General features: G+C 30.3%; 3 protein-coding genes across 3 annotated transcripts; all 3 read right to left on the bottom strand.

Annotated features, from left to right (window-relative positions):
• Positions 1 to 746: 746 nt before the first annotated feature.
• Positions 747 to 14,643, bottom strand: LOC145759995 (uncharacterized). The gene is made up of 19 exons (XM_082573862.1): positions 14,273 to 14,643; positions 13,985 to 14,116; positions 13,734 to 13,880; positions 13,344 to 13,667; positions 10,569 to 13,259; positions 10,341 to 10,456; positions 10,056 to 10,244; positions 8,775 to 8,969; positions 8,365 to 8,454; positions 8,058 to 8,190; positions 4,371 to 4,546; positions 3,950 to 4,157; positions 3,589 to 3,815; positions 3,219 to 3,414; positions 2,860 to 3,021; positions 2,593 to 2,755; positions 2,261 to 2,454; positions 2,081 to 2,126; positions 747 to 1,986 (listed from the first exon to the last, which is right to left on the bottom strand). Exons 1-19 carry the CDS (start codon positions 14,481 to 14,483, stop codon positions 1,929 to 1,931), a joined length of 5,658 nt encoding a protein of 1,885 aa, XP_082429988.1. The 5' UTR covers positions 14,484 to 14,643; the 3' UTR covers positions 747 to 1,928.
• Positions 14,644 to 16,593: 1,950 nt separating this feature from the next.
• On the bottom strand, positions 16,594 to 19,348 carry LOC145741422 (adhesion G-protein coupled receptor G7-like). Its single transcript, XM_082559017.1, has 13 exons — positions 19,273 to 19,348; positions 19,076 to 19,167; positions 18,867 to 19,019; positions 18,547 to 18,738; positions 18,271 to 18,444; positions 18,106 to 18,204; positions 17,902 to 18,039; positions 17,720 to 17,829; positions 17,454 to 17,648; positions 17,166 to 17,317; positions 16,919 to 17,082; positions 16,680 to 16,850; positions 16,594 to 16,620 (listed from the first exon to the last, which is right to left on the bottom strand). Exons 1-13 carry the CDS (start codon positions 19,346 to 19,348, stop codon positions 16,594 to 16,596), a joined length of 1,743 nt encoding a protein of 580 aa, XP_082415143.1.
• A 1,369-nt stretch (positions 19,349 to 20,717) lies between these two features.
• LOC145748192 (parkin coregulated gene protein-like) lies at positions 20,718 to 22,992 on the bottom strand. The gene is made up of 5 exons (XM_082564944.1): positions 22,833 to 22,992; positions 22,521 to 22,655; positions 22,208 to 22,379; positions 21,677 to 21,826; positions 20,718 to 21,220 (listed from the first exon to the last, which is right to left on the bottom strand). Exons 1-5 carry the CDS (start codon positions 22,908 to 22,910, stop codon positions 21,060 to 21,062), a joined length of 696 nt encoding a protein of 231 aa, XP_082421070.1. The 5' UTR covers positions 22,911 to 22,992; the 3' UTR covers positions 20,718 to 21,059.
• Between the last annotated feature and the right edge of the window lie 236 nt (positions 22,993 to 23,228).

Genomic DNA, 23,228 nt, shown 5'->3' on the forward strand with positions numbered 1-23,228 from the left:
CGCACAGATGAAATTCTTAGTAAGCTTTAAGCCAAAATTTAAAAAAAAACGCAGACGCTTGCAGGGAAAAACGGACTGTTTTACTTAAACGTCCCTATTGTAATGTAAACTTGTCTGTGGTCTTTCGTATACTAGCCGTATTAATATTTATTAGTATTTGATTGCGAAAAGTTTCGTACAATCCCCCTAACTCGTATCACGAATACTCAGACAAGTGATAGAGAGAAGGTGTGAACAAGTGACTATAGGTGTAGACATGTGAAGATATGCAGATAACAACTTTGAGTAAATAAGAAAATGGCGGATGCGTTACACTATGTTAAAGCTAGACAGGTTTTGTTAAGCTAGTAAACGATAATTGTACCTAACATAAAATACTTTTTAAAGCAGGTTTAATTTATATAAAAAGATATTCTTTAAAACCTAACAAAAATGCAAAAAACAATGTAGTTTTAGTATGATTAAATTTAAATTAATATCTTTAATCAGTATAAACAGAATGTTATAAGTAGTATTACAAAAAGGTTGAATTGAATATGTTGGATCAACACAAGATGGCAAAATATTTGAAGAAAGAATCAAAAGCTTCAACTTTTTGGATACAACGTCTCAAACAAGGTACCTCATACTATAGACTAGTAATTGTGTTGCTTAAACACAGTTAATTAACTTTTTTGCTGCCTGTGTACTTTGTAATTACGAAAGAATATAGTATACCAAATTGCGCTAAAATTTATTGACGGATTTTCGCGTTAAAATGGTATAAGAAATATATTATAATAGAATTTATAAGTAACGTAAAAATAACTACAATATTGTACAATACTGAAATAATGATGACAGATTATTTAACTAAATTAAACAGTTTTTATTTGTTCTACGTTTATAAAAATATTGATATAAAAATTAGATATAATATTTGCAATTTAAAGCAATAGAATCAAAATATAAATACAAAACAAGAAAAAAATACTATTTTTACGGTACCTAAGATGTTTTAATATATATACAAATATCCTAATATTTTATAGTACGTAAAGGTCTCATTTTACGAAAATAATTATTAATAAAAATATATGTTTACTATGTACAAAAGCAATTACGCCTTAAAATTATTTACAAAGCTACAAGGTGTACAGTGGGATAGGGATGTTTAAGATATTTACAATATTTCATACAAAATATAAAAAATGTGAATATGCTTAAAAGAAAGCACCACGAGAGTTTAATATAAGTCAGTATATAAATGTTTTTACCACAAAAAAATACTAAAATAAGTTTTAATAAAAAGAAAAAGTTATTTTTGATCAAAATTTGTTGGTTCAAATTGTTTAGTTTTAACATTTGTACCAGCCGTCCTAAAACACTAAAATTATGTTGTTCTACTTATTAAAAACCACTACGACCTAAAACGATAATGTCTCGCCACAGTGGTGTAATAAAATTGCCTTGTTGTGATTAGTTGATTAAAAATGTTTGTTTTTAAAGCTTATTTAAAGCTTTGTATCTTTATTACAATGACTTATAGAGACGATTTAGCTTTTATAATATCAAAAATTTTGAAAAAATTTTAAATTAATTAGTTTTAGTTTTAATTGGTTTAAAAATATGTTTAATCTTGTAGAGGTAGAACACTGTAAATGGTTATACAAATATTTAACACAAAAACTATAAGTTTTTAATTTTGTAGTTAACATTGTTATTTTTTAAAAGTTATAAAAATTTGTTGACACGAACAGATAATATATTAAAGTGCTAGTGTACATAAAATAAAAGAATATACAATGAAAAATTCTCTGCAAAATGTCTTTAATAATTGTCAAAATAAAAGAAAATGTTTAGATACCATTCTTTTCACACTGCATTTTCTTTTGGCAATTTAGGTTGCATATTGAATTTTGTACCGTTCATTCATATTCAAGTTGTCGTTATTCCCAAGCCATAATCACTTTACTAAACGGTGTGAATATTCCTTTGTTTTGAGGGCTAGAAATAAAAATTAAAAATTTAACTTTTGTAATTCGCATAAAAAATACAAATACTATCAGGAGACCTTGTCTCTAAAAAGTCATAAACTTACCATGTAAAATATTTCTTTCCTTGGAAGGTGCCAGCATGTTTTCCATCTGAAAGTACATCACCATGTTTTGTTAAATCAAGTTAAAGTAAATCAAACAAAATGACTTGTTTTCAACTTATTTTAAAAATTTTGTTTTCTATAACACTTAGTTACTTATTATTACAACAAAACATAGCTAACCATGTCCATCTAATTCGACTCCAATAAAAATCTCGTCTCTGGTCGGTAGATGTCCGATGTAACGAACTGTCCCTCTGCTTAGTTTACCACCGGGTCTTGTGAATTTAATGCAATAACCCAACATAAGATCTGCTGGTGAACGAGGGGCAAATGCTCTTCTTGGCAAGGATCGTTTTATATTTGTGGGGTATCGACTATAATATGGAATGGTTTAGCAAAAAAATCATAAACGCTTAAATTTTCTAATGATTAGATTTTGTGATGTTTAATCACTGTGTTTAAACAACTTGTCATGCGTTTTATTTACCAAATTTAAATTTAATATCACTTACTCTCTTGCTGTATCTTGTATGTTATTTTGTGTTGAAGTCATTTTTGGACTAAGTGATCGGAACCCGATCGGATTAATCGGACTTTGCGATCTTTTATGATGAGAAGAGCGCGTAATTCGATCCCCACTGCTGGCTCTAATACATCCACCTGATTCAGAAGAATCTGAATATCATTTTTTCATAAATTTAATTTTTACCAAAAGTTGAATATCGTAACTTTTGTTAAATTATTTTGTTTATTCTTTATTGATTTTATAATACTCTTACCTGTCAGTTTTCCATTTCGGAAGGCTGGTAAATTTATTTCCACGTCGTCTTCGTCATCGCTGTAACAGTCACGCGGTGGCGCTGTGTGTCCGTTGACGTGAGGCTGAGGTTTGAGCAACAGTTCGGTGGCGTCGCTGTCGATGGAGTCGGGCGAGTTGGGACCTGGAAAAAATTTGTTTGTTTATTCAACAAATAACGTTACCAGATTTTCCTTGTTCTCTAGTTCAAAGTACTGGACTTAATTTTTAGAATTTCTTCCGAAAATTAATTGCAAATTAATAAACAGCTACTGAATAACAATTTTTCGCCCTTTAAACCATTAAAATAGTATAAAACTTGCTGTTTAGCATTTAACATACGGTTAATTTCTCCTTCCATGTGTTGATTATATCTCTCCATTGTCAGATCTCTTATATTGAGAGCAGCTGACGGCGATAAACTTCTTCCGTCTTTCATGATCCGGGATGCGGCGTGACATGACGCAGAGGAAGCCGCCATACAATCCCCGACTGGAGATCTTCCGCGCTCCAAAGAACTGGAGAATCTAACTCCGGGCTTAAAATAAAAGATGTAGTTTTAAATTTATAGAAAACTTGACTTGAAAAGGTCAATGTTATTAAAAACTAAACTTTTAAACTAATTAAATTACATGTTTTTTAAGTAGTGAAATGTTTGAGTTATTTTTTACATAATATACATGCAGTAAAATCCAAACCAATTCACACAAACCAAAGAGCTCGAATTTACTTTGGATGCTCCTTTTCCAACTCTTTCGTCTCTTCCTCTTAGCTCCTTCTCTTCTCCGTAAGCGTGTCTGGAGTAAGGTTTGGGAGAACGGGGTGTCCTCGGAGGACTTATATCTCCGAGTCTTTGTTTTAATCTTCGAACTTCGTCCATTAGGCGATCGTGTTCCATTTGGTAATATTCAATTTTATTGACAAGATCTTGTCGAGAATCTAAATAAAAACAAACACATTCAAAAACAAACTATTTTTTTAAAAGTATAAATATACAAAATTTTGTTTTTTTAATTGGGCCTCTTAACTTGCATAGTAAGATAGGACAGTGTTTAGTGACATTTACAGCCTACCTCCAGTTTTATTTGCTTTAAGTAAATCAATAAATCTTCTTAAATCTCGGATTTCTGCTTTACACTGTCTATTTTCTTCCGTTAATTCGTAACAACGTGATCTTAGATCCTTTGCCTCGTCTCTAAGTTCTGTTAGTTCTGCTTGGTAGTCAGCTGAGTCAGATTGTAAAAGAAGATTTTCGGCCGAAAGTTCGTGCATTCGATCAAGCTAAAAATCAACAAATATTGGTTAAAAAAAGGATGATAAAACTAAATTGGTTAAGTAAAGTAAAAAAAGTTAAAACTATTGTAAAGAATGATAAACTTGGTGTTTTTTGGCAAACTTTTCCTTTTTTTCGTTTTTGTTAACTTTGTTATGTTATCAATTAGTAATAAAACAAAAAACATTTTATTTTTTTTTGTTATTCCAATAATTTTCTACCTTTTCCCGCATGATCGTGTTATCCACTTTCAAATCTTCGACCGCTTGCTCGTTGCTCATTCGCATCGAACGGTTTTCTCGCTTGAGTGAATCGAGTTCTTTCTCCGCTCTCTCGAGTTCACCCGCAGACGACCGGTTTAAGTATTCCAGCTCAGTCACTCTCTCGTGGAGCTCTTCTGCAAGAGAAAGAAAGAAACAAGTTTAGGTTTAGTGGGAAAACGAGTGAATGGAAATGTGGAAAAGGAGAGACTTAACCCACAATTTCGAAATTCAAGTACAAGTGCGTTGTTAAGTATCGTTGTAAGAAGGCAACAATAAGTAACAATGTATAAGTAAAATCATACCTCTTCAACTACGAAATAATAAAATTACTTAGCTTGAATAAGGGTATTTATCTGTCTAGCCTACAATCAAACACGATTTTTGCTATTTCAAAATTGAGTTTTTATACTTATTTGAGCGAGTTAAAAAAATTTCTGATTTTTTGCAGTCTTTGTAAAATAACAATTTACCACATTTTAAATCTCACCAAAATCGCCGTTGATGCTATTATTATAACTTTCCAATATTTCCTTTGATTCGGTCATGCTTATATTTGTCAAATACTTCAACAAAACAAACAAATACAGCTGATACAATTTTTATATCGCGTCTTTGGGGTTAATTAAAGCGACTCAAGTGCAATCTAACTTTCGAGTATAAGCTAATACAAGTTTAAATCTACGCAGTAACAAAAAACTACTTGAAAGTCCATTAAATGTCAAGTGCTTCAAAAACTTTTTAATTTCCCAAAATAAATATTTTTAAAAAACATCAACATTAACATCAACACACTTGGGTATAATGTTTTTTTTAACACACGCGTCTAAATATTATTATTAAAGGGATATCTAAACAGCCTTACACTTTCACTATACCATATTATAAAATAGAATTCGAATTTTGCGCTGCGATCAAATGTACACATCAGACCAACGATTTAAACTGGGTTAATCATAAACCAGCTAAGTCATAAAAACTCAGCGGGAATAACTTTCTCTCCTATCTCTCATTTAAACAAGCAATAACCAAATAACAAAGACCAAAAAACATTAAGTTTTAAAGAATAGAAAAAAAAATTAATTTTTGTTTTTTTCGTGAATCTTTTTCAAACCATAAAAATTTTAAAATACTGACGAAGAAATGCTTGTCGGAATTTTACATTTTCTTGAACCTAATTTACGACTTAATCTGCATTATTGTTTAATAAGTAATATAACAACATTGTGCAAATATTAGCCCATTGTTTAAACTGTTAAATAAATCACTTACAAAACAACGAAAACTATTTATTATAAAAAGCAAGAAATAAGTCTTAACAATAAATAATATGCTAAATTTAAACAATTATAATATGCTTAATTTAAACAATTATAATATGCTAAATATTAAATGTGTGCTTATATAGCTTTGAATTTTATTTTTCTGATTCAGTATTTTAAAAATATTGAGCTAGTTTTAATTATATATCATCATACAAAATAGAAAAAGAACAATAAAAACTGGGTATTGAAAACAATAAAAACGCGAATGTCAGAAACGTCAACGTTATGATATATCCGAGTATTTTGATAACACAAACATGTCCGTACACGTGCTTTTAAAAATGCTCTCACCAACCGCCGAATCATAAGTCAACAAGTTATGAAATCGGCGTCTGGTATTTGCACAACGATTCGTGAACATTGATTTGAGAGTTGTCGATGCTCGTACGAATATGAGTGAAGGGCGGCGAATTTAAATCGTTAGAATCGTAAAATAGCAAAAATAATGCGATTTTGATTTAATAATTAAAATAGGAAATGTTTATTCGGTGAAAAAACATTTTTTTTATCTTAAAGCAAAAACGTTAAGTTTAAATTTTTAAAACAAACATTTAAAAATAGTCAACGCTAAGACGCATTCATATTTAAACGCTATATCCAAATATTATAACTTTACGGCAAATAAATGCCAAATTAAATGAAAGAGTTTCTAACGTTCTCACGTAACAACTAACAATAGAACTAACAAGTTACCATAGTTGGGACAAAATCGTTTAACAAATTAAAAGTTTGTATCGTACATAAGATAACATGACCAATCAACAATGTCCAACAATGAGTTAGTTGTTTAATATACCCGCCCATCGATAGGTTTAAATAATTTAATGTGCCAGTAATTTGTAATCACTTTTTTGTACATAATATTTTTTGCAGTGTCGTTTTAAATGTAGAAAGAAATGTTAGTTTAACATTATTGTGCAAAATTTCTTACCTTGTCATTTAAGAAGCACAAACTTTGGTAAAACACTTTAAATATTTCTCTATATACAATTAGACATACACATAATCTATTTATAACACCTAGAAATATTAAAACACATTACTAAAACAATGCTAATATTTCGACATGTAATTGCCTATGTTAATTTCAAAATTTCTCACCTAACCCTGACCTTATAAAAGTTCTAATGACTTTTCAATAAATTTTCTGTTACTGTACTTTACATCGCATAGCAACACGTTAGTTTACCTCCCAGTCTTGTCTTGGTTTATACCTTACTGCCTGTTGTGTTTGGGATTTTGATTCGGATATCGTTTTATCAGCTTTCTCTTTTCAAATTCAAAAGTTTCTTTGTAAGGTTGTTGTGAGCGTTCAATTTTTCCGTATTGTTACTTGGACAATAACATTTTGTTATAAAATAATCGAAGCGCAGGCTTCTTTCAGTAATATCTACATCCAGGCCCTTAATTAAAGTGAATGATCCGACTAAGGCGTATGTGTGTGTTGTATTACCAAATCTTGTCGCACATCGTGTTGTGTGTATTTATTAAACAAGTGTGGGTTGATATTAATTATTCGTGACAATGATACCATTATAAAACAGACAAACTATTTTAAGCATAACTAGACATTTGTGATACGAAATAATGTTAATTTAAAGCAACCTTGTTTGACCTTACTATTTAATCTTATTAAAAATTAAATTTAGCATCTTATTGTGCCACTTTGAACGAATCTAAAGTATTCCAAGACATCTACTAAAATACATCTACCTTGTTTTAAATTTGTCTGTGTTTATATCCAACTCCGTATTTCTCGTTCTCAAATAACTAACAACGGTTTATTTCGACTAAACCACCAGTACACAGTACTTGAAGTGACTACACTTCAGAGTAAAAGTAAAAGGTACTTTAAATTCTAAACAATTTTGGAACAAAATCGGTAAAGGGGTTTGCGCATATATATTGGCTGCAATTACATTTTACAAAATTTTATAAAAGGCTTTCCAATATAGTTCTGGCAAATTTTTATTGTAAAAAGCATATTAAAATCAATAGACTAATGTTAATTTTTTACAATTTTTTTTAGCCTTCTATACAAATAACGAGATAGCTTCTTTTTTTTTTTTTATCTTTGTATAACAAAGAGATAAGTAGGCTTAGGAGACTTGTTGTTTATAAGCTTAAGTTCTGTAAAGTTTAAACTGTGATATACCATTTTTAAATATAAAAACAATTATTGTTTTTGCAAAAATATTTGCATAAACTTTTTTTTGAAAGTTTTTACGGTTTAAATATATATTGAAAATCTTCAATAAAAATTGCTCTGAGCGTTTTCAATGCAGTAAATAGGTTTAAATATTTTAGTTTAATTAAAACTTACTGTTTACACCATAGCCCATCATTCCTTTTTTTAACGAAGACTGAATTTCTTTTTCCGCTTTTAAATCTTCGCGCGCTTTTCTACTTGCTCGTAACGCGTCTTCTTTTTCTCGACTGGTTGTTTCAATTCGTAACTGAAAGTAAATATTGTAATAAAACGTTAACCAACCTTAAATATAAGGTTTAATATTAGAAGAAAAACTCGTATTATTTTTCATTTGACGTTTGCTTCTAATTATCTCGGTCAGTATATAAAAAAGGTTTTTAATTTTTATTTGTTTATGGCATTTAGTTTAGGCGAATGTTACCTTTAGTTCATCACGTTCGATTTGCATTGACTTCAGTTTTTTGAACAATTCGTCTTTGTCGTGACGTAGGCCTTTTATTCTATATTCGTCCTGTAAAATAGAACATACAGTAGTCAATAGGACCGAATGGGTTTAATTCGTTTGCCGAAAATACAGGTGGTGGTATGTAATTGTTTAATTTGGGTTTAGCAATTTCGTTTATTCCTGAAATAATGTTGTAATTGTGGCAACTATTTCTAACACAATTGGGTATCATAATGGACCTTTGTCACACCTAATGCAATTGTTAAAGTAAAATACTTATTGTGCTCAACAAAACAGAAAAATGTGTTAGTAATAGTAAAACTATAAAAGCTGTTTGTACAATCTAACATTCCTTAAAATCAAATTTAAGTATTTTTTTTACTTACCAAGCTTTTGTCATTTAACTTTTTTTCAAGAGATTTAATCCGGTCATTTGATTTTCCAAATTGTTTTCCTAAACTTTCGATTTCAACTTCTCGTTGGTGAACATGTTTTTTTAACAAACAAACTACCTCCTCCAGGGCTCGAACCTTAGACGTCGAGCTTCTGTCTGTTTTGTGGTGACTTGACATTACTAAGCTCTAAATTTTACGAGTTTAAATGAATATATACACTTAAAAAAATAGTTTTATTTGATAATTAGGGTGAAGTAAACACTACGTTAAACAAAATATTTGTTAATAAGTTTCTATGCTGCCTAATTCATTCCTAATTGCTGTTTTCTTCTACTTATAGTTTTCTATCTAGCATATTGTATCAACTGAATACTTGTATTATCTTTATGCAAATTCTATACCTACGTTATCATTTAAAAGACAATTGAACAATTGTATTATCTCTACAATGTACCATATACCACTGGCATTAATTTTAGGAGTATATACTTTCACTACGTTGTAAAACAAGGGGGCTCTTACTATATACCCGCACAAAACATTTTAAAGTGGCCGGTCAAGAGGAATTGTAGAACTGACTGAACGTTGAAACGGTCGATTTGAAATAATGCACATCTTTTTAGTAAACCGAATTTCGGTTGGTATTAGTTTGCAGATAATTAGAAAAGAATAGATTCAACTAATAATAGATCGTGCTAATTAAACTCAATAACGATTTTAGCCCGACGTACAACTTAAGCTCTCTCGGTAAGTTATTAACCTACACTGAAGCTTTGTACTAAAATTTTTCCTGCCATTAAACCTAAAATATTTTTTAGTAAATTTTACTTTTTTATGTCTACATTTATACATATTATAATTTATATTTAAAGCTTGTACCATGCGATAACAGTTAAATGTCAAAAATCGAAAAGTAAAAGACTAACGGAAAAATTTTAAATGTTGCTGAATGGGCTTCTTATCATAACTTTGTGACAATGTCACATGGAAATATTGTTTTTCTAGCAAAACAACTCATACAAATCTTTCCACAAATATTTTAATTTGTGATGAAATATGGCAAAACTACAATTTTATTATATAACTTATTGTGGTAATTAATAATTTTTTATTCATAGGCACAAATATCAAACAATTATTTATATTGTTTAATTGTTATAAAAGTGTTCGTTTAAAAATCAATTTTTAAATTTTAAAGCGTCAGTTTGGTTTGAGAGAGAAGCCCTCTAGTGCCATCATGCGTAATATAATTTAAAAAGATATAATTCCTACCACATCGCTATCAACGTCACTCTGCGTCATTTCCAATTCAAATTTCTGCATTCTTGTCCAAGTTTCATTAAGATCATTTTGTAACTTCTTTAAATCTCGTTCACCACGGGCAAGATCATGTTTAATATATGTCATTGCCTTTGCTACTGTTGCCATTTCTTCCGACCTTGAGGTGCTGGACCTGTCCTCCTACAAAAAAGCAAAGTACTAAAATAGCTTGAGCTTAAACAAAAGCATGACATTTTAATGATTTGTTTTACACCAATTTTAGAATTGTAATGTTACCTGGGGTAAAATATCTAAATGAACAGTTCTTAAAAATGTTTCGCCATCCTCCATAACCGAGTCGTCGATGTTATAAAAGGAAATATAAGACCTGGGCGTGCTTACGCTTTCAGCATCTGTAAACAATGTTTGCTGTATTTGTTAGCATATAAATTAAACAAGCCATTGATTAGGATACTTTTATCTTTTTAAACAAGTAGTCTATCTAAAATGTAATATGTTTTTTACCTTTTATATCATTTGGAAAAATATTTCTTCTTGCTGACGTGGACAAATGTGGGTAAATGGTAAGAGATTTAGCGTTGTCTGGAATTGCCTTTATGGGAGCAAACGTGTTAAAATCCGGTTCATTTGTTACGCTCTTTAATCTTATCTGATTGTTTTCTTGCTGTTCGAATACCAACGAACGTTTTGCTGATCCGGCAGATATATATGTTTCATTTGGAACAGGAATGGAAATTGGTTTAGGGGGCGAAGGCTTTAAAATTTCGTTTATTTTATTGTCTAAATCTTTAAACTTTTTGTGAAACGACAATTCAAATTTTTCGGGAATTTTAGCATTCTTAGTAATTTTAGCTCGTTGCACTACGTTTGGTTTTGCAGATTTGTTAAATGTACTATCTTGCAACTTATTTTTTAGTTTATGACCTTTAAAGTGCATAGGTGTTGCCAACTTCTCGTAATGAATATCTTCTTTGTTTCCAGGTATAATTTCTGTTGTTTCAATTACATAATTTTCGTTTTTTCGCTTAAGTTTTGGAGCCATGACTTTCTTTTCAAATGAAGTTGTTATTACTTCATTTTCGTTACTCTGAAGGTCGGTTAAAAGAAAAGAATGATTGGATGAGTTAGAACCATCAAGATCATCATAAACACGTTCACGACAACCATTTACATTTAAAAGATCTGGGTACTTTGTAAAATCAATATCCAAAATCGGGTCCCCAAAATCATCAAAATGTAAACTTCTTTTTCTTGAAAATGATGAATCAAATTCTGGCATTTCAGAAGTTACAAATTTTTCTTGTTTATTAACATTTGATTTTTCAGTAAAAATTACTCGAAGAGTTGTATTGGAGGCATCTATGGATTTAGCCTTATGTTCTTGAACGTTTTGCGTAGCTAGAATTTGAGCGGCGTAAGTGTCTAATTTTTCTTTACCCACAGAGTCTTTATGGAAATTAATTAGCTTATTATCTTGAATTGGTATCCGCTGTTTGGGGGTTTCAGAAAAATTTTCGGTGTGAAATTTTACAACTTTTTTTTCTGAACCGATTGGATTTAAAGGATCACATGTTTGTGCAGTAACTTGTTTAGTATTTAGATCATTATTTAACTTTTCGTCATTGCAAGACCCGCCAAGGTTTTCAACCAACAACTGTTTCTCTCTACAGTTAAAATTCTCAACCATGCCTGGTGTATTTTTGTTTTCATCTCTTATGGAGAATGGCACCGTTTCTATTTTAAATAAGTTACAATTTGGACCCATCGTGTTGGCTTGTTTGAGACATGTGTGAGTAGCTGTATCGTACTCACTTTCATCATCACTTTCCACAAATGAAACTTGATCCTTTTTACATATGTTAGCGGACTTTGCCTTTCTCAATTTATGTTCGTCTAAGGATGTCGTTGACTTTATTTCTTGAGGATTATTATCTTTTCTACTTTCAAAATAGGTTGATTCGTTGTTTAGAGGTTCGAAAACCAGTGGTTCGTTTATTACAATTTCAGTGCTTTCGTTAGGTAAAGTGTTTTGGAATTGATTGCATTGTTTATGAATATTACCACTGTCCATTACTTCTGGTTCCGTAGCGAGAACTTTTCCATCTACATCGTTAATCACTATAATTGGATTCGGAATATTATTGGAAATATTTACTTTAGTGTTGTTGTTTTCTTCCTTAACGTCATTTGTAGAGCAAGATAGCATGCTGTTCTCCCTGGAAAAACTTTCTAATAGTTCAGTTACGATATTATCAGCAACCTTTTCTAGCTGATGGTCGTATTCAGTTTGATCGTTTAACTGTTTGGGGTTTTTCTTTAATAATAAACCGGATGAATCAACACTATCTTTAAATTGATTTCTATCATTCGCAATTTTCTTATTACGAGTACAAACGGGGGAAATGCTATTTTCTGCTGGGTTTTCGACGTTGCCATTTACGTTAAAACTTGACATAATTTCTTGCTTGCAATTTTGAATCGAATCCATTAATTCTGAAAAGTCGATTAAAATGTGTTGTTCTTTAGCAACTGTAGGTGTAGCATCATTGTTTTTAGTAGATTTGGATTTATCAAAACGTTCCTTTTCACATAATTTTAACTCGTTTAAACAATCTTGAAATTCTTGGAAACTTTCTAAAGATTGAGGTTCTAGCTTTGCTGTCTTATTATGTGAGGTAGGCTCTACAACCTTTGGGTTGTTTATGTTGTCATTAATTACCACATTATTAGATTCATCCAAACGTTGCTTTTCGCATAATTTTAACTCATTTAAACAATCTTGAAATTCTTGAAAACTTTCTAGAGATTGCGTAGCAGGTTCTGTATTCTTACCAGGCGAAGATAGCTCCAATATCTTTGATTCGTTCATTTCGTCAGTGATCACAATATCAGAGGCCATTTTAATCATGTTTAGTAACCTTTGTGCTCCTTTGCTTACCTTTTCTGGAGTGCTTTCCATTTGAAGTGCTAAGTTAGAGTTACCATTAAAATTGCAGGCGTTTCCTAGAATCTTTTCAGTTGGTTCATCTTGACTGCCGATGGTTAACTGTTTAGGCGAACTTGCTAGATCTTCTAACGCTTGTATGGTGTCTTCGCACTTTTTTGTAGCGGACTGAATGTTGTTGTTAGGTTTGTCATCCTTAATTTCTTCTAGGGATATAGATCTTGGAATAAGGCGAGGGTCGTAAGTTAGTTCTGTACAAATAAAATATATTTCTTTACTTTAAAGTTTTTGCTGGTTAAGATATAACATTTTTGTGCTAATTTAATTTAAATAACCTTTAAACAAATAGCTTGGAGATTCAATCAATTCTTGCATTCTATTCTCCATTTGGGATATTAACAGCATTCCCTTTCCATTTGATTCTACTGGGGTCACTTCTGAAGAACTTGAAGTTAAGTTCTCGTCCATTTTTGTGGTGGGTGTCATTGAGTTGTCAAAGTAGAGAATCATCTCTTGGTCTGAAGCATAACTACTTGGCGTCCCGTATCCACCATGCCTTTCTCTTCTAGCCTGCAGGTTACCTGCTGCGGATAGGATATCCATTGTCTGTGGTGGTCGGTCAAATGCTACCTCGATTTCAGGCTCAGAAAGCAAGGAATCTACTTGCAATTGAAATATCGAGATCAATACTATGTGTTGTAAAATTTAGAAACCGTTGAACTTACCGTTATTTGGAAACAAATGAAGGTTTTCTAACTGCCCAATGTCTTCGATATCTAAATATTTAGGAGTAGAACTTCGATATGGTTCTATTTTCGATGTACACCCGTCACTTTTGTTCGAACTAGAACTGGTGTTACCGCTATATGATGCTAAAAATATTATGTTAAAAATTTTAGCACTAAGCATAACCAATAGTACTTGTATTTATAAGTGTTCTGCAATATTAACTACAAAAAATACCTCATTTTGCTACCTGTTTTAGTAGATGCTGACGAGCTTCTTCCACTTTTTCGTCCAGGACTAAGTGACCTAACAGCTTGTTGTATATCAGAGTTCATCGAAGAATAAATTGCTCCTATAATACTGTGAGCGGGTGACAGATTACCTAAAAATAAAATTACGATATTAGGATATCAATCGTATTCACTTAGATTACACAATTTCTTTTAAAATTAATGTCTTACAAGTTAAAATACTGATATATTATTTTTGTTTTATTTGTGAATTTTTCACACAAATTTTTTTGTAGAAACAAGTTTACCTTTAGTTTCACTTTCTTTCTTGAGCAATTCTCGTACGCTATGTATATTTAAAGCTTTTGCTGCCCTTTGGTCGATCGAATCTTCCAACAAACTTTCCCAGGTTATATTAGCTTCATAATTTTCTTCATTCACAATATCACTTGTCACATTTAATCCATCCCATTTCGGATTTTCACGATCGACACTACTACCTTCTGCCATTGTTTCCATAGAAAATTCGTCGCAATTATCGATCCATTAATTGATCATGCTTTGATTTATATTATATTCGTTGATACAAGTGCCCCCCGTATATAACACTCAAAGGCAATCCGTTTTAAAAAAATTTTAGCCCATTTAGTTTTATTAAACTGTAAATAATCGCTTAAATTTTGACCTGGCTATGTAAGAAATATATTTAACACTGTGACGAATATATGCTAATAAATCACGCACCTTGAGTATTTGTATAGCCGGGCCTATGAAAGCAGGTATTTAAATGCCAATGCGATGTTTGCTTAAAATTTAAATACCGAATTGCTATGAGTACTTTCGATGTAAAAAACAAACATAGGCAAGAAAACAAACCTGTTGTGAATTTTAAAGCTATTTGTTTATCAAATTAAAACTTAACATTGCGATTTAATTAATAATAAAAGGGTATTACAACTACAGGGAAAGGAAAATTAATTTTCTTTGAGCTGATTGTTAAACTTTCAATAACAAACATCCTTTTTAAGTACACATACTTTCTTTGTTACAACTACGCAATTTTTATAAGTTATTGTGAAGAAAAATTTTTATACAAAAGCTCTCTTTTGTGTTTTATAAATACAATAAAACCACATTTGTTTAGAAAGCAACATTATTATTTTAACCTAATCTTGTTCTCAAGTTTATCTGGCTACGTACATTAAAAATAACGTTTATAAATAACTCAACTGATTAAATAACAACTACTAGGTAAACTCACTGTTTCGAAATCGTCGACCTAATTAACTATCATTTACTATTGATATTGTTTGATATCAGCTAAAATACGAGTCTGTTGTTCAAGAGCTTAAGAAAATAAACGTGGGTTAAGAATTTACTATTTATATAGGACTTTAAAATCTTACATTTTCTAACAATTCACAATGCTGGCATTAAATATTTTTAAGACCTCGGTTCAGTAAAAATCTATTAAGTAATGTTTACATGTCGCTTTAAGAAGACAAAGGTAAGGCAATGTGCGCCGGCAAATTCACTCATACCAACGTGATTTAGTTATTTGTATATCACATAACAGATCGCCAATCGTTGTAAGGTTTATACTCACCACAAAGCGATTTTTCTATTGTTTTGCTGCCGTCGTAAGTTTTTATTTCAAACCGTTGATTATCGTATGTTGTTTCATCGGCCGTCTATTCGCAGTAATGTAGCAAAACGACAATTAACGAACAATCAACAATAGTAACTTGGTTATTTGATAACCCTTGACACATTGATACAATTAGTAAAACTAGTTGTAACTCAGGTACGTTAGCGCATGGGCGGACCAGTACCCAGGCAAGTCTAATCATGCAAAATAAATTAACGTTCCAATAGAAGTAAAACAAAAACGTAAAGAACGTTAATCAACTAGTTTTAAAAATACAAGCTATATTTTGGTAACACATCGCATTACTAGATTAAAAGTTTTGTTAAAATTATGTTTTTTTTTAATTTGGCCCCATGTTTTGCTTTATATTTAAAATATAACTTTTTTGACTTATGTGCAAAATGCAAATTTTATTTAATATGGAAATAAATTTAAGTAATTTGACGCTTTTAATATTTCCTCGCATAATTCTGCGCTAAAAAAGGTTGAAGTAATTCGATTTTAGAAACTGTTGTGACTAATTAGCGACTGTAATATAATCCCATTCAAAATTACATTCCAGCAAAGGTGGCTATTTTTAAATTTGGAACTTAAGACCAACTATTTCATGTCGTAACGTTGTCGTAGCAAAATATTTTTAAAACGAATATTGTTTTTCAGATCGTAATTTTACTATTTTTATTTAATTGTTTTAAATGTGACATTTCTTTTTTCATTTACATTTAAAAATCAAAAAAGGTGTCATTAACATTATATTAGTTTTTCTCAAGTTGGTAGTACCAAACATTTAAAGAAAAATGTATAGTATATCGTTTGTATACAGGAATAATAGTTTGATATTATATTTGCTATAGCGAAGAAATATTATATTCGTCTCTGTGGCGATGTGTTAGCGCCCTCCAGCTTCCTCTAATTGTGTTTGTAAAAAATTCTCTAGTTGTCGAATTTCGCACGCAAAACAAATAGAAAATGGCTACCCCCTTAAAAAATGCAATAACCAGTTATAACCTTAAATAAAAAACGTATAAAATACTATTCAAAATATTTTATGTATGAAATATTATTACCTGAAAGCCATTACATATGGAAAAAATATAGCTAAATATCGTGATAATCATTTCACTGTTTGATTGAAAAAGTGGAATTGAAAATATCCACGTCAAGCCCAGAAGGACAGCCACTGACGTCACCTTAATCACCTGACTTTTACTAGTAGCTGGAGCTGCTGACGATTGAACCTAAAACAACATAACATTTTTCCTAACGAAATATTGTTAATTGGTCCTGTAAACATTATTGTGCTAACCCTTTTTCTTCCCCAGGTTATTGATCGAATAACCATAGTGTACATTATCGAATTTATTAGAAAAACAATTCCAATTTCAACCAGAAAACCGAATATTAATGAACTGTCGTGTAACCAGCAAAAGTCTTCGTGTATGTATGTAGATTCAAGAATTGCTCGATTGCCTAACAAGCAATAATATTTTGTTTATCTATTTAAATTTTTAAACATTTAGATTCCAGTAAGATATTTATTTAATGTAACGTACTTGGGTCGGAATACCACATTGATTTTCGATCAAGGTATCCAACGGTTATTCCAATGGTTGTTGAAACTACAAACGCTGGTACTAAATAAGAGATTAGTGACCACTTTAGTAAAAATCTATCACCCAAAAATCGAGATTTCTGCACCAAAAATCTAAATAAACAATTTTATTTAAAAATCGTATTATTACACAATGTAAAGAAAAATGTATAGAAGCTCGCATGTGATAAAGAGTAGGCCATAGTATATAAATCTTTTCATTTAGCCAAGGTTTACCAATACAACTTACTTGTACATGGCGAATCCTTCTACAAACATCCACATCCATGCAGAAAGTAAAAAGAACTGAACAAAGGCAGCTATGGTGATGCAAACTGCTCCTATTTGAATTTGACTTGAACCAAACAGAAATATAATATAAGCCGTAAATAAACAAATACACAAGTTAATATGAATCGGTCCGGGCTTTGATTGGCGAAGATCTCTAAAAAAAGATGTAAAATATTTGCCTAATCTTAAAAAAAATATTTTTACATTTAAAAATAATTTTTTTACCGAAACCACAGATAAAACAGGGTAGTCAGAAAGAATCCAATTACTGATAAAGAGCAACCAATTTTACCAACATAATCCAAACCCGGATTAATAGGCATATACTTGATGCGCTGAAATACAAAATACATCATCATCTAAATAAAAACTTCTATTTAATATCATATAATACATAACATTCTTACCACAACTAGTGCAAAATTACTTAGATGGTTACATTGGCATAAAGGCAGCTTCTCCGTATCTCTTACTAAGGTACATCCTTCGGAAGACCATGTTAGATTTACATTGTCCCAAGCAGCACACTGTAGATAGCGATAAACCTACAAGATAAACCGTAAAGAAAAAATATAAATCTTTGGATGTATCGAATGTTTATAAGGTATTACCTGAGTTGGATTTACTGTAGGAAGTGGTGTGCTATATTCAAGAGGATTCAGTTGTACATACTCTCTCATCTCATTATCGGGTACAAGAACTGAAATAACCTTTGCAAAATAGTTGTTACATAAAAAAACTATTTTCATGCAAAGTGTATATTTCCTGTGAATTACCTTTTCTACTACAAAGGGAGATGGAAAAAACAAAGCGTCTTTAAATTCCACGAATCTAACTTGTGGCGAACTTGAGTTGGATCTGTATGGCAGTTTTAAAAGCACTGTTTCATTTATTTGAGCGTCTAATGAAATGTATTTCGCAACACCAGCTCCAGGCGCGAGAACTTCAATCTAGACAAGTACAGATACAATATTATAATACAACACGCGATCAACATTTTGAGCCCTTTGGTCACATCAATCTCTGCTTAAATAACAAGTAAATAGTATAACCTGGACATCGATACTTTGTGTAGAAAATCTGTAAACTTTGGTTTCAGTAGGTAATTGAATACTTTGTATAAAAATGTCAATCGCATCAATAATATTAGACTTTTGCATCAGTGTAATATGATTGTTTCGCTCATCTGCTAAATGCACGCTGTCAATCACTGTAAGAATATCCTCAAACGAACCTGTTGTAATCTATAACAACGTAAATCATAATTTAGTATGGTAGCAACAAGCATATAATAAAAACTGGCACTTAACAAAAACCTTCATATAAGGAATCTTTTTTTAAAAGTAACATTTAACCCAAAAAATGTAATTACATTGTCCATTAGATTTTGGGATAGTTGATAAAGAATTGAGATTACTGCACTTGCACTTTCTAAATCGTCCATAACTGTTGCGTTACTTGTGATTTCTTTTAGTTCCTTGGCTGCGTCTTTAACTACTTGTGATGTTACGTTAAAATAATCGATCTAAATTCAACTTTGTTTACAAACAAACATTTAAAAAAAACTTCTGAAAACTTTACCTCGTTTTGTAAATTATTAATTAGTTGAACAGAAAATGGTGTTGTTATTGAAATTTTCAATGTAACCAAAGATATTTCTTCTCCACTTTCTGCTAAATTTATATAATATATAATATGCTTTATTTGGATCTAATAATATGGATAAAAACTTAACAAAAGGGTCTAATTTGTTGTAAAAAAATGTCACTAATACACACCATCATCGTATTCTAATATTGTATTAGCCTCGCATAGTGGATGGGCTAACATTGAACAGCTGTGGGTAGTCCACATTATACTTCCATAACAAACAAATGAATGAAAATTATTAAACGTTGCAAGTGTACAGCCGGAAGACGAAATTGAACTTTGAAAACGATTTGAAATCCATTCGCTACAGTTTCGCTGTAAATTCGGAAAGTCGAAATAGCAATTCTCTTTATACCGTATTCCTAACCAGGCACTTGCTTGGTTAATATTCTTATCCAATAAAAATTTGGTTATGCTTGTTCTAAACAGATAACATTCTGGATAGCCTGTGAATATAACGAGCCTAGCATCTATGCTATTGCAATAGTTTTTGGCGTCTGCATAAGTCATAGTTTCAGAATTGAACACGTACCAATGATTTCCAATCGTAAAATCTTGAAAAAAATAAAAATAAAATTTGTTAATGTAAACAAAGCTGGATAAATTTTAAAATTAAAGCTTTAAGATCGTTAGGAGATCTCTATATTTTTCCATAGGTTTTTATATATATATTTTTTTTAATTTTATAAATATCTTATCAGCAACATTTAGATGCATATTATATTATTTTAAAATTAGTTTAGTAAATAATTAAACAACAAACTTGTAATTTTTTCTTGTGGTAAATTGGAAGTACCATTTCCTTTTTGCAGTAACTCGATTAACATAAGCCAAAACATCATTATTATTCTAAGCATTTCACCTTTGCCAAAGAATTTTTGCCTTGGTAAAATCAGCTTTAAAATGCCTGTAATTATGTTAACACACGATACAATTTTAAATGTAGTTGTTTTCAATATAGAATTATATCGGAAGTTAATGATATATATGCACAGGTTAAATTAAATCATTATTGCAATAATTTAATTTAAAAAATCATTCTTTTAGGTTATCATTTTTTATTGCGTAAAGTTTAAATCATTTTAAACAGATTATCGATTGTTTTTTATCTTTTTAATAACAAATTGTTGAATGGAATTCTGGTTATTGACATTTTTTGTTTCAATTTGAAATGGAAAACGCCCATTGTAAAAGAATAGGCGTGTTGGTGGTAATTTAATATGCGACTGTTTAGGTTATTCAAAATGACAATTGAAATAAATGCTTGTATCTCTATAACGTTAGGCAAAAGTTAATTTTTTTTTTACAATAAACCCATTTCCAACTCCAACTGTTTAATTGTGTTTGTTTATATTTAAAAGAAACGATTTATTAGGGCAATAAAATCTCATTGCGGAAGTAATTTTTTAAACTGTTGTTTTTAAAATAATTTTACAACAAAAAAATTTATAACCCCCCTTCAAAAAGTTTCAAACGGATATTTATATTTTAGCTTAATAAAAAATCCAAATTTTTAACAGAATATTTATTATGGAAACTATTTTTATATAAAAAATATGAATAGTTCACTAAATAGATACGTACGTGTATATTTGTACAAAAACACAAAATAAACAATCAAAAATACAAAGCAATACAGTGTTATAGAGTGAAGTTTTAAAGAAAAAAAGAAAATATTATAACATCTGGAATTACAAAACAGTTTTGTATTACAAATTAAAATCACTACCACTACAAATTATTAGAGAATATTTGGTTAATTCAAAAAAAAATCACAATTTTATTTTGCATAACTAACCTGATATTAAAAAATGCCCAAAACATGAAATTTACAAACATTTCGGCCCGAGAGTACAGGTTTTAATAAAAAAAATTAAACAGAGTTAAAAATGGGTGGGTTGTTTATTTGGAGAAGTTAATTTAGCAGACAGGACTCGTAGGTAGGTACCATGTACTTGATGTTTATGAAGGCATCTTCGCCCCCATGTTTTTCGAATGCTTCCAAGGTTTCTTGGATAAGGTCTCCGATATTTTCACGTTTTTGTTGACTGTAGTCAATTCCATCACCAGAGTTGCCTAAACATGAAATTAAATTTTTATTTTTTAAATTAAAAATCATATTATTATATTAAATTAATTATCATTAGGAGTCACCCTACAGAATTTTTGAAAGAATTGCCATTTAAATACTTTTACTAAATTGAAATCCACTCTAAAAAGCAAGCCTAGCATAAGTTTGACAAAACTGTCACTTTTATATCTTAGAGGGACTTGAGCGTACTTGAAACATATTATCAACTGTGGTTGGTATTTATTCAGTTGCCACTAAGCTTGTTCAAGTATATGTGCACAGATATATTATGACAACAAGATAGGAAATATTTTACTAAAAAACTGTTATATTCAGTTTTTAAATACATTTGCAATTTACCTCTTGTACACATGTAAATCAAAAACTGTACACATGTAAATCAAATAATTACACTTCTACAATGAATTACACACCGTAAAACATTTTATGAATAAACTTACGGTTCCAGTTCTTGAAAATGTTAAGAATGGGGAGAATTTGCCGGTAATAGGGGACTAAAGCCTCTCCTACCATTTCCCCAGATACAACCAAGTGTTGCAAAACTTTAAGGGTCGTGCAAATTACTGGTCTGTTTCTGGTGTTCAGGGCGTCTATAGGATAAAATAATAAATAGTATAAAATTGATTATGAATATGTTATAGGCAATACTTGCAAAATTTGTTATTGATTTTTTTTTTGTATGACAATTAACAGATGAATTATAGTTCACAAAAACATGTGCAGGAATCAATGTATATCTATAATCTGCATAATTTACTTACAATAAAAATAAATTTCATTTTTAAACAAATTTTAAATAATAGATAACTCACAAACTTGGTTTAAAAATTAAACAAAAGCAGCATATATTATTCCTGAATTCTAGGATAAATTATTAATCCAAACTATGCAATTAAATTAATCTGTATAATAATCAACATTTTGGTAAAAAAATATTTTAGAAAAAAAAATTAAATAACAAAAAAATTTACTTTTAATAGGAATGATTAACTGGGGAATGACCGGAAGAATTTTTGAACCTCCGTGTTCCAACATATCATGGACACCCTGTCGAGCAAAGAACTCGTATGGATGAACCACTTCACATAATCCATCAAAGAACAAGGGAAGGTAATGATGGTAATCTAACTTCTCAATTTCAACCTATGTTTTACAAAGCATTATTATAACTATAGCAAGTTTTTTTGACATTGATTTTGTTTTTGCAAGTTGACACATTTAAATTTTATGAAAGCTTTAGTAAAGAAAAACACATAAAATTAAGTGTTTAAGTTATTATTAAACCTTCCAAGCTATTCTGTTTCCCTTGGTGTCATGTTCTAAAGCGATCGGAAAATCACCTCGCTCGTAAAACTTTCTGAAAGCGGTCGGTTTTGCGGGGCGTTCTTGAAATGCCCCGGCACTAGGGGGTCCAGCGACCTAAAAATAATTTAATATGGTTCACTTTAAACTAATTTGCAAGAATTATTCTTAAACTCAAAATATACAGCATTACTTAAGAATTATTTAAAAAACACACAAAAAATATTTAAAAAAATGTATAACATATATCAAGTTAGTTATTTATAAAAATTTTAGAACATTTTGTTAATTTACTTTTGAGTTTTTCATGTAAGCTTTTAAGGTAAAACCTTGAGTGCGAGAACCTCGGCTCTGGCATGCAGCAGCAGACATTTTCGATTTCTTATTTTTTAAACTTTTAATTAACAAAATTTCTGGCAGTAACAACTATATATCTGTAGATTATATTCAATAATATGTCATAAATTATTTATGAAATGTTGCCTAGCTGTTTTTTGATAAACAGTCAGAAAAAAACGGCTGTCATTTGTATAATCTAGTTTATCATGTATAAAAAAATACCGTTGAATTAGTTATTGAAACAATAATATTGAATTTTGGTCTTTTTGCGTTTGCCTTACTGCCTTAAGGATCTTGGTCTGTTAGTTAATATTCAGACAATGTCAAAATGTCACACCTTAAATTTTTTTA

Source organism: Corella eumyota, chromosome 1 (genome assembly GCF_963082875.1).
Source record: "Corella eumyota chromosome 1, kaCorEumy4.1, whole genome shotgun sequence".
Classification (NCBI taxonomy): Eukaryota; Metazoa; Chordata; class Ascidiacea; order Phlebobranchia; family Corellidae; genus Corella; species Corella eumyota.